Source organism: Chelmon rostratus, chromosome 18, assembly GCF_017976325.1.
Source record: "Chelmon rostratus isolate fCheRos1 chromosome 18, fCheRos1.pri, whole genome shotgun sequence".
Lineage (NCBI taxonomy): Eukaryota > Metazoa > Chordata > Actinopteri > Chaetodontiformes > Chaetodontidae > Chelmon > Chelmon rostratus.
Window position 1 is genome coordinate 17408458 of NC_055675.1, and position 12071 is coordinate 17420528.

The 12071-nt window shown below is 41.5% G+C and overlaps 2 protein-coding genes across 2 annotated transcripts; both read left to right on the top strand.

Annotated features, from left to right (window-relative positions):
- The first annotated feature begins 1436 nt into the window (after positions 1 to 1436).
- Positions 1437 to 5520, top strand: cnr1 (cannabinoid receptor 1). Its single transcript, XM_041958803.1, has 2 exons — positions 1437 to 1620; positions 2466 to 5520. Exon 2 carries the CDS (start codon positions 2511 to 2513, stop codon positions 3918 to 3920), a length of 1410 nt encoding a protein of 469 aa, XP_041814737.1. The 5' UTR covers positions 1437 to 1620; positions 2466 to 2510; the 3' UTR covers positions 3921 to 5520.
- Positions 5521 to 7206: 1686 nt separating this feature from the next.
- akirin2 (akirin 2) lies at positions 7207 to 11845 on the top strand. Its single transcript, XM_041958249.1, has 5 exons — positions 7207 to 7709; positions 8307 to 8441; positions 9847 to 9996; positions 10086 to 10157; positions 11197 to 11845. The coding sequence occupies exons 1-5, from the start codon at positions 7538 to 7540 to the stop codon at positions 11205 to 11207; spliced, it is 540 nt and encodes a 179-aa protein (XP_041814183.1). The 5' UTR covers positions 7207 to 7537; the 3' UTR covers positions 11208 to 11845.
- Positions 11846 to 12071: the final 226 nt, after the last annotated feature.

Below are 12071 nucleotides of genomic sequence, written 5' to 3' on the forward strand. Positions count from 1 at the left end.
CTCTGCTATAGGGCCAATCAGTTATCAGTGAGGAAGAAGGCTTTTATTTTGGGCCGCTCTCAGGTTTCAATCAGTCCAGATGATCATGACTGTATACAATGTGTTCTTTCTCAGTTCGCCTAAAGATGGATGAGATTCAGCTCGGAGAAGATTTACAAGTAACTCCTTGACAGCTGGGCTATGTGTACTAAGCATGTCTGTCGCTTTCTGACCATAAATTTCTTCTCATGTTGTCCGGAAACATGTTGTTCATTTCAGACAGAGACAGCAGCCATGGCTGAGCGATGTTAAAGATTACACCTGTGACGATGACAGAGCCACAGCCTCATTTTAGCCCCGACAAGGGTTTCATGTTCTGTGGCTGCAGAATGGCACATTAAGGCATCTTTTCTGATTTTGAGTGCGACAGTGCAGCCACTCAACTCCCTGCCTCCTTGGCTTGGACCACTGATTCTGCCATTGTGTAAGACAGTGTGAAGAAGAAGAAGAAGAAGAAGAAGAAAAACACTCTTTTGTCTTTGCAGGGATATGACCAGCTGAACAAATGGAAATTAGATCATTCATAATCAGTGAATTTAATCTGTTTTTATTAAGGCCAAGCAAAGGCCATATTTCTTATTGTGATGCATAGCAGGATCTGACTTGATGTGTGATTAGTGTGGTGATGTGTGATCAGGTTGAATGTGCTGATAAACCTGCCTCTGATATTTATTGTGAGTTTCATCCAAATACAAACACTTGCTCTTAAATAGTAAAAATAGTTGGTTTGGATCTATAAACATAAGGAAGGTGAAAGGTGCAGAGTAAAAACAGCTATAAAGGGGGGGGGGGGGGGCACATCTGAGGATGAGGATGTTTTGCTTTCTGTTCTCTGAGATTCTCAATTTTGCTTAATTATTCACACAGTAATCAAGCATGCACTGACTGTTAATGAAGTCTGCAGCCTCTAGCTGCCTTTGAATGCGTGGAAAAGAAAGGAGAGCCTGCTCAAACCCGTTAGAAAGTTCCCCTCATATGCAGAAAATGCAGGCAATTGTGTGCACAATTACCTGAATTGGGAACATAAGAACGGTTATTCTAAGAGGCTATTAATCCATCTTTGTGTGTGCTTTGTGCTGATGCTGGTTCTTTGTCCGAGCGCATCGTCTGCTCAGAGGAGCTTTGGGAATTCAAACCAGCTCCTTTCACAAGCCTCCGCCGCCACTGTCGTCTCCCTTGTTCCCGTGCAGTGCACTTGACAGCCTCATGGGTTGGGCAGATGAAGCTATATGGAGACACGTGACGGGGCTTGTAGGAGCGACGCTTCATAAGTGTGAAGACTGGGAGCAAACGATTGGAGAGCCGCCGGCAGCTGCAGCAGCAACAGCAGCCTGCGTCCAGAACGCAGGAGCGCACTCCAAGAGCGACGGCATCACCCCTCCAGACATCTACAAAACTTATGTCAAAGCAGCATCTGAGAAAGAAACAACAAGTCATGACTCTAATTGTGGCTTCTTTCTAACACATGAAGGCTGGCTGTCTCTCCTTTTATGTAAGATCTGTGTCGGTTGGATGATGCGCCTCTGACTTGGATTAACGCGCGATAAAGGGCGATTCTGCGCACTTGGCAAATTATGTAAGGTAAAGAAGCACTTTTCTTCTTCCAAATGTTAAATTGCGGCTTTTTATGTTGTTTTATTTGTACTTTAGATGCTTTATGTTGTTTATGTTGCATGAAAGTATCAGTGTTTTTTTTTTCCCTCATTGTATGGATTCCTGATTGCATTGATTGCTTTTGACGCCAGATTAACGACAAATCCACACTTCTGCAGATGATCAGACTTTCTAAATAGACAAATATAAAAATAACTTTCCAAATGTTGCGTATTTCTAAATTATGTAATGTCAATTATCTCGCTGCTAAATTCCCCTTTACTGTTACAGTAAACCAGACTACCGAAATTTGAGCATGCGTATATTGTAGGCCTATATTGTTTTACACATTAATGCAATTACAGCTAGCTGTATTAATTTGCAATATTGTTCCAGTCCATAGAAAGGAATTGCGTGTTTTGTCTGCTTCTGCACATCATAGAAAAAAAAGAGCCGTTTTCATTTTCAGCCTCATGTTCTTTTTTTTTTCAGAAGTGTGTTTCTGTTCTTGAAAAGTGAGGGCTCAGTGATGAATAATTTCATATGTGTTGATCGACACAGGGCGCATGATGCACCAGCTCTGAGAAGCCAGGTCTCTGTCAACTCTATAAAATGCATTAAAGACCGGTTGTGCAAAACTGTCAGCGATTCAAAATACATCAAAATATTTGCCATGACAAATGTTTGTGAAATGGTGATAATGTGTTATCTCATGTTAAAGGCATTTTAATATCAAAGGTGTGGACTCAGACATTGCACTGCTGTTCTGATAAGCATGGGATTCTTTTTTAGGCTTTTCAAACATGTCTGAAATGTTTGTCATCAATTTGTAGGTTGTCCAGGCGTCTTAGACTGTCGTATTACCCTCAGACACAGCCATGAAATCTGTGCTGGACGGTGTGGCGGACACCACCTTCCGGACTATCACATCTGGTTTACAGTATCTGGGTTCCAACGACGCTAACTATGACGACCCCCTCAATGATGTAGACTTCAAGGCGGGTTTCTCTCTGCAGAAGCCCTTATCTGCTTTCCGCAGCAACTCCTTCCCAGACAAGGTTCCTGCGGATGAGGAGCTCATCCTCAAAGGCATCCCCTTCTACCCCACCAATGCCACAGACTTGTTTGGCAACAAGAGCACGTTCAGAGATGAGTCTGACAGTATACAATGTGGAGAGAACTTTATGGACATGGAGTGTTTCATGATCCTGACCCCCAGCCAGCAGCTGGCTGTGGCTGTGCTGTCTCTGACTCTGGGCACCTTCACGGTGCTGGAGAACCTGGTGGTGCTCTGTGTCATCTTGCAGTCCCGCACCCTCCGCTGCCGTCCGTCCTACCACTTCATCGGCAGCCTGGCTGTGGCTGACCTGCTGGGAAGCGTCATATTTGTCTACAGCTTCCTGGACTTCCATGTTTTCCACAGGAAGGACAGCCCCAACGTTTTTCTCTTCAAGCTGGGTGGAGTCACGGCGTCGTTCACCGCATCTGTGGGGAGCCTTTTCCTCACCGCTATCGACCGCTACATCTCCATACACCGGCCTCTCGCCTACAGGCGCATCGTAACACGGACCAAGGCTGTCATTGCCTTTTGCATGATGTGGACCATCTCTATCGTCATCGCTGTGCTACCTCTGCTGGGCTGGAACTGTAAACGTCTCAATTCTGTTTGCTCAGACATATTCCCTCTGATTGATGAGAACTACCTGTTGTTCTGGATCGGCGTAACCAGCGTGCTGGTTCTTTTCATTATCTACGCCTACATATACATCCTGTGGAAAGCACACCACCACGCTGTGCGAATGCTGAGCCGCACCTCCCAGAAGAGCCTCGTCGTTTACTCGGCCGAAGGGACTAAAGTGCAGACCACACGCCCCGAGCAGGCGCGCATGGACATCCGTCTGGCCAAGACCCTGGTGCTTATCCTGGTGGTGCTGGTCATCTGCTGGGGCCCACTGCTCGCCATCATGGTCTATGACCTCTTCTGGAGGATGGACGATGACATCAAGACAGTATTTGCATTCTGCAGCATGCTCTGCCTGCTCAACTCCACTGTCAACCCAATCATCTACGCCTTGAGGAGCAAGGACCTACGGCACGCCTTCCTCAGCTCCTGCCATGCCTGCAGGGGCAGTGCCCAGCAGTTGGACAATAGCCTCGAGTCAGACTGCCAGAACAGAAATGCCAACATTTCTGCCAACAGGGCTGCGGAGAGTTGCGTGAAAACCACTGTGAAAATAGCCAAAGTAACAATGTCCGTGTCAACTGAAACTTCTGCAGAGGCTGTCTAATTGGCCGTCATGGGGGAAACTGTAAATGTCATCCACCCCAAACAATGCCATTCAACACAGTAAAGCAGAAGTTAGATATTCCACAGAAAAAAAAACAAATCCTCTCCTGAAAGTATTGACTTACATGCTCACATAGACGCTTTTGTGGTTGCATTATTTAATGTCAGTGTGTGAGTACATAGTGTGCCAAAGTGCCAAATGGTATTGCAAGTTGATAGACAGGACTCACAGTTTGAAAGGATTATCAGAGACTATCATAAGTCTGCTGTTTACCATAGACTTCATGATATCCAGTTAGTGGAGGCATATTATATTTTTGTACTGTGAATTCAGGTTTTAAAAACAATATATCTTCATTTATGGGATAAGGGGCTACTGACATTTTTAATTCGAGATGTTTTACTGTGTCATTTAGACTTCGACATGTGTCTTTGACCATAAATATAAGAAAACGTTGCGCCTTGACTTTCTACAGGCTTCATGTACATGTTGCATATAAACATTTCTCTGAGGAAATGATTAAAAAAAAGAGTTCAAATGATTGTTTAATGCCAGGATTGCCATTAAATATGTCATTTTTGTACTTCATCTGACAACGCTCACTGAGTGGCAAATGTATGAAGAGATTTTGAGAAATGAGAGGTGATTCATGCTCAAGACAAAAAAAAAACAAAAACAAAAACAAAACATATTTATCACCATCACACATAAACGCTGATGAGATGGAAATTCATAGATTCACGGCTTTTGAGTATGTCTAATCTGAAATGGCATTTTCTGTGGCGGAGAGACGATCGTCCCTGTTGTCCATTTCTTTACTCGCTAGCTGTTAGACCTTTAGAGTAACGTGTCTTTGTTCTAATGTATACCTAATAACTGTACAGTGCTTTCTCGCAAAATAAAGTGTTCAAATCGACTCGTCCAGTTCTACAGCCAACACAACAACAACAGCAACAGCAACAGCAAGCTTTTGGCAAAAGCTTGAACTCGTCGAAACTGAATTTGGATGCAGTGTGCTGGTCACTACTGTGGTTTCTGCCTTTAGCTGCTGTCATCAAATGTATGGTTTCACTGGATTCAGCCTTGTATGTGTGTGATACCTTGTGACTTGGTGATATATCTCCAACCCCAAGCCTTTTTGATCATTGCAGTGACTTGTTTTAGTGCTACAATACTGTTGCAGCGGGGCACCATTTCGGAAAATAAAAGCAACCCATGCACAGGCCTAGTGAAGTACTTTTGGCGTAACTCTAAATGAAAATATGTCTGCTGTTGATTTTACTTATCGAAACAAAGAAACAAGGGTCTTTTCATTAGCTGGCAACTTGAATGGAAGTCTGTGTGTATGCGTCGTGTGGAGAATCGACAACTGACCGTGCAAAAGATACTGAGAAGATGTGATGTAGTACTTTTAATCTAGAAATCTCAGCACAATTGTTCCGTAGACATTTATCTTGGTGTAAAGTTATACAGACAGCTGTTTTATCAGTATGCTTTGCTGCCTCTTGTATTATTGAGTATTGAAGATCAAAATGTCAATTGTCAAGTGGCTTCTGTACAGTGGTGGCATAATGAGGAATCTACGACTGAAAAATCACTGTCAGTCAAGTGTTTTTAGTATTGCTGTTTTCAAACTTTTGAATAAAGTCACAGCTGGTTGTCATTGCGCCTGCAGTCATTTGGTTGATTATTTGATTTCCTGAGGAAACAGGAGGTCACAGCACATTTTGCTTAATTCATCCAGCGATCACTGATCCAGGAGGAAGACCAACTGTGAGAGGAAGCGAAGGCAACCCAAAGCCATCAGTGGTGTTATAGTGCCCCCTTGTGGAGGATCGTACTGTCAAATAGAGGCAGTCGTTTTGAAGGAAGAGGACATTTCTTCACATTGAATTTATTTTTGTCAGTATTATTCTGGTTACTTCTTATAACCCTGAAAGTGACAAATTGCAAGAAAATGGCCACCACAGCATCATCCGACAGCAACATCTGCTCTGTTCTTTTCATCTCTTGGCTTAAAGGGTTGGGAAAATACAGCATCTGTTCACACAGATGTCAACAGGGTTTTCTTGATTCATCTGCCAAAATTCTCCAACCTACGAGAAGCCGTGAGGCAAGCTTACCCACCATGTGCTGCATTCAGGGTTGAATACAACACATAAATAAATAAACATTTGCTGGGACTAAAGGCAATACAGTTAGTCAATTAACTGATTGATTAAAATTAATCAGCTATTCTTTATAATTGTTTAATTGATTTGACTAAATGACTAAACATTACCTAGTTCGAGTTCTCAATTTTGAGGGTTTGCTTCTTTTCTTTGGCTCATATGTCGCAGTTAAGAGGAAAATTGGCAACTGAAATTGATCTTTTTAGTGAATTTCTCCATTGTGAGATCAATAAAGTCTTATCTTATCTTATCTTATCTTATCTTATCTTTTCTTTTCTTTTCTTGCAGCTAGTTGGTACCTCAAATACAGTATTTTTCATATTGTCTTATAGACTTTCCTGCTGAGATTTTGAGGGCAATGCCACAAAAAAACTACAGTCTATGGATATGAAACCTTCCTTTTTGGCTGGAGATTGAGTGTTGAAATACGAGTGGCTCACACTTCCTCTTCCGTTTTTTGTACACTTCAATGTGTGTGTGTGTGTGTGTGTGTGTGTGTGTGTGTACAGGGTTGAGGAAGTGGTAGTGACAGAAGAGAAATATTAAATTTTTTTGCGTGTGTGTGCAAGGTGGGAGGTTGTTTCAAATAAAAAACTGCAAGCCAGACAGGGAGTTTTGCAGCCACAGTAAACTTTGGAAAGTCTAAGCACATGCCTAGTAAGCAATTCACTTTCTTTTCATCAATACCAAATCATCTTCATACTTCATAGTTAATCATACACTATTATCACCAAATATTTGGATTTTGAACAACTTAATTTCCTATTTTAAATCTGAACACGATCCACAGACAACTTCATTTATAATTTTGAATTGTTTCAGTTATTAATAGAAGTTATTAATTTGTGCACTCAAGATCCATATCTTGTGTGGGCACAAAATAATACTTTGTTAGCATCGTATAAAACTGAAACTTCGCCGTGGTTTCAGGGGGTTTGTTTATGGATGCATAGAAAACAAATTTGAAAAAAAGCACAGTTTTAAGGTTTTCGGGAAATGTAGTATTCGAGATCATAAACACTAATGGGCTGACTGGGTATAAGAACTACAAGTACCAGCATAACACAGTTTTCTTGCGCATGCTCGTAACCGATCAAATTGAACGAAATAAAAGGTAAAACAGTTTGAGCCGTTGTGTTTAGTATCGGAAGTAGTGTCGCAAAATCTGCTATCATCTGATTTTATACCAATTTTACCCTCCGTTAGTTTATCCAGACTACTTCAAGATATACTCGGTGATTTAAGCACCGTGAGATTTATCAGCAGAAGGCAACGAGGAACGAAAAGAGTACGTATTTGTCTGAAGCCCGTAACCGCTTCTGCCATTTGACCTAGCTAACGTGAGCTAGCATTAGTAGCACAGACCTGGGCCCAGGTCAGTGACTCTCCTGGATAACAGGGAATTTTAGGTTTTCAATTTTAGATCTGTAGACACAGCTCAGCGTGATGGCTTGTGGGGCTACCCTGAAAAGGACTCTGGACTTTGATCCGTTAATGAACCCGGCTTCGCCTAAAAGAAGGAGGTGCGCCCCGATCATGTCTCCAGTCTCTTCACCACAGAAATATTTGCGTATGGAGCCCTCACCGTTCGGGGAAGTGTCCTCCAGACTCACTACAGGTAGGAATCTAAATCCTAAGTTTATATTTAAATGTTGTCTGAAGTTAGCATTGTTATACCAGTTCTACTTATAAACCGCGTTGCGTTTACGCCGTTAGCATTTCCCTAATGTGTCTTGTCTCAACAAAGTCCATACGCAGTTTGCCATGTTCAATGAGTGTTGTTGATGTTAATGTTTCCCGTCGGTTAACGCACATTGTTGACAATGTGTGTTAATCTTTATTACCCGGTTGTAAATTCGGCATACATTGTGCAGCAGATTTCTGAAATTATATTTGATTTTTTTAGTGTTACAGTGGTTTCGAGAAGTAAGGTGCGTGTGAATAACAATCAGCATTTATCTACGCTTTGTGTGACTGCTGTGTAAATAATAGACAGATGTTGTGCTACTTGCAGTTAAGTTATTTGATGCGCACTGAATTTCAGAATGATTTATGCTGTCTCTTAAATTGTCTGAAGTTGTGATGTAGCAGGCTGCATCATAAAGGCCACATGAAACTATCCAATTTAAATTTTGCGCTGTCTTTGTCTCTTCAAGCGGAGCATATTTGTGAAGATGTCGCTTGCATGATTGAGCAAATGTTGTTTCTGTTTCAGAGCAAATTCTACACAACATCAAACAGGAGTACAAGCGGCTGCAGAAACGACGACACCTGGACAGTGCTTTCCAGCAGGCAGATGGCTGCTGTCCTCTAGAGCTGCAGAACATTCAAAGTGGACCTGTGCTACCAGGTACCTTCCAATGACACATTTTAAGATTATTTTATAGTTTTCATAAATCCATTAACCTCCTGTTTGAGATCAGAATTTTAAGGATAATGCTGTTAATATATATGTCATTTTACCAATCAACTCTCGGGATGGCAAGCTTACTGTGTGATATTCACACTGAATGGCCATGTTTGTCAGTACTTCATAATTCAGTCTGACATTGCCTTCTTATTAGCCCTTTTCTCTTGGCACACCCAGTTACTAGTGACTGCAGCTGGAATGTGGTGCAACCGTGCTCGCCGGAATTTGTGGATTAGTAAATTCCCAGCGAGGAAAAGACACCTTTCACTTTCTTTTATTATTTTTTTTTAACTCAACCCACTCGGTGAGAAAGTAAAATGGAATGATATTGCAATGGGCATGGCTCGACAGTTGCCAGGTTGCCAACCAGTATGAGGAATTGGCAACTGATTCTTGGCCTTGGGTCGCCATCAGTGGCAACCACTTTTTAAGATAAATACAGGCCGCAAACAGCAAAAGGTGCACTCAAAAATACATTTTTAAATAATTTTTCATACTTATGCATTACGGATATTTAAAAAATATACCTGTTGCAGTCAGAATCGTAGCCAGATCAATGGTGCACATGGGCTGTGTTTACTCATGTGCGCACAGGCTTCTGTTGTAGAGACAGTGGCAGAGCAAATCGCGCCACAAATAAATGTGCAAATTGATTCAACTGAGAGAGAATCAGATGAAACTGGGCAGAAAATTATACTGCAGATAATGTGCAATATGCACCTTGATTAGTGACACATCAAGTTCACTTGTTCAAGGTAGTGGATCCTACAGACCCATCTGCCTAGACAAGCACTGGAGCCCAAGGCAACACCAGCAGGCAGCTGAGGTGTAGGCTGCAAGAACTGGTACACCCATTAGGGTTAGCTGCATTCAATTTTGAGGGATCTGTGAAGAATACGACAACAGCTGCACTGTCATTTTGTATATCAGTAATTTGAAGGTAGATGTGTTAACCAATGGCACTTAAGATTAGCATTCTGTTAAGTATCAGATAAAACACAAAGTTACAAACATTCTTTTATCTCACCTTTTCAATACAGTATTACAGTATCTTAATTACTCAGAAGAAAAGGTGACAAAAAATGGCAACCATATTTTCAGTTTTGGCATCCAGAAGTCGATGCCTGGTTGGCTGCCTGGCACCCACTTTTAAAAGTTAGTGTTGAGCCCTTATGAGGAATGGTGATGGCAGCACTGCACAATACATGTTTGTTGTCCATCAGTATGCTGCTGTACCTGCTTGGCGATTGCAGTCTAATGTCTGTAATAAGAGTCTGGCCAAGTTGCAGAACTGTAATTAATCTCTTGTCTTGTGTTAAATGTGTGATATTAAACCTCCCAACAGGTACGTCCTCAGGTGCCTCATCCCCCACCAGGAAAGAGCAGCCTTTATTCTCCCTCAGACAGGTTGGGATGATTTGTGAAAGACTACTGAAAGAGCGAGAGGACAAAATCCGTGAGGAGTACGACGAGATACTGACTACAAAGCTTGCAGGTATGTTTTCTCTTTTTTTAATGCTATAGAAAACAATTTGTATTGAGTAATCCATAATGGGTGCCAAAAAATGTTTATTTTTCCAACAGAGCAATATGATGCATTCGTCAAGTTCACGCATGATCAACTGATGCGAAGGTTTGGAGAGCAGCCTGCTAGCTGTGAGTATATTTATTATTGTTTTGCACTCATAGATAATTGATGGTCTCTACCAAACTTGCCTCTGTGGGTTTGTCACATTGGCGATAAATTGGAAAATGTGTCAATTGTATCAGCTGCTAAAAATGTTAGAGACATCATTTAAGTATCAGTCCTGAATTGAATTCATTTCTATAAAAACTTGATGTCTGTTAAACAAGTTTGCTTGTTGTTGTTGTTCATTGTTAACCCAATGACACCTTATTTTCTGCTTTACGCTGTAAAAATGCAGCGTTTTTAAAGTCCCCAGTAGTTGTCATGATGCCCCATAATCAGCTCATGGTAACATATTCAATTCAAGTTAAGCCGCTGAGTCAGGTCAGCATTAAAGAAAACTTTATTCTAGAATCAGCAGTTCTCAGTTTTGTAGTCAAGTAAAACCAGTATTTGTCCTTCCACTGTCCTGGTGATCCAAATTTTGCTTAACTTTTAACCCATTAGTGTAAATCAGTTAAAACTGAGACAGTTTGACTTAAAATTTCATTTGACCCATGCTAGTATAACTCAAGAACAAACTAGCTGTGGTAATAAGTAAATATATTGTAAAACAGACTCCTAGAATTAACTAATTCAGCCCTTAGTTACGCAGGGCTGTTCTGTGAAAGGAGTTTTTTGCATTTACACAAACGAAGGTCAAGTTAACTTTAACAAACCACTCTTCGCTCAGCTGTGACCAACACAGGTACAGGAATGGACAATAGCGACTCAAAAATGTACAATCTGCCAAAGATATCAGGTGATCCAATTTCACTTCCTGTTGCAGTTTAAAGATCAGATTTGGATGTGAACTTGCCAATTCTGTAGAAGAGATGAAAGAAGCATACTGTTTATGGGCTGTTTTTCTAGAGGGTGTTTGAAACTTTGAAGTGCTGGTCTCGCCTGCCCAACGGAGGGCTAACCTACACTCCTATACAAGCCACAGTGATGAGTTCTAAAGTCGTCATGAAACATGTCAATATTAAAATGCACCTGTCGCCATGTCGTCTGGTTTGTCCTCCACAGATGTTTCCTGAGTGTCAGCGTGTGATATCCAGGAATACCATTTGCTGCAAACTACTCCAGGGACTCAGTGGGTCTAGTGGGACTTTTCTCCTAGCTGTGCCATATCGCCTCTATGTGGACTCACTGCCTCAGGCATCAGTTAGTGGCATCCACGTTTGCTGTGTCTGCCAGAGTTAGGAGGGCTTCCTGCTGCCAACCTGTTCAAGGACTCTCTGACTCTACCAGTGGCCTCTTAACTGCCGTGTCAATATTTATTTGGCTTTGTTTCTGATGCCTTCGTTAAAAGGCCGAGTGCCACCACACACTTGGCCTTTTAATTTTATTTTTGTCAAATGTAGTTTTTTTTCCACAGAAGGATGTTAGTTGTGCAGCTTCTCTATATGTACATTTTGAAAAAGGGATTGAACATTGACGAGTGGACAGACCAAGGCCGCCTTCAGTCTGGATTCCAGGGACAGGCATCTTGGCTTTTTTCAGCATTGTTTTAAACTGTACTGCAGTTACTGCGATTGCATTTGTATACACTGTATTTTTTTTTATTTTTTTGCTTGACTTTTGTTCATTGTATCAAAATTTCATGATTTTATTTGCTCTAGGTATAAAGGTGCTTTGATTCAAGAAAAGCGAACAAATAAAGTGTTTACACATGGTTTGCTCGGGTTTGCCGTTTTTCAATTTCCAATTACCAGTTTGAGTCTCCACAGTTAACGGCATCTTTTGAAGGGTTCACAAAAGTAAAGCTGCAGTATTCTGTAGGGATTTGCTCCAATACATGTTAGCTCCAGGCTGCTGTTTTCTGCAGGGCATCTGACTTCACAATTAAGCAAGTGATGATGAAAATGATAAGTGTGTCAATATTGGGAAGGTTAAGACTT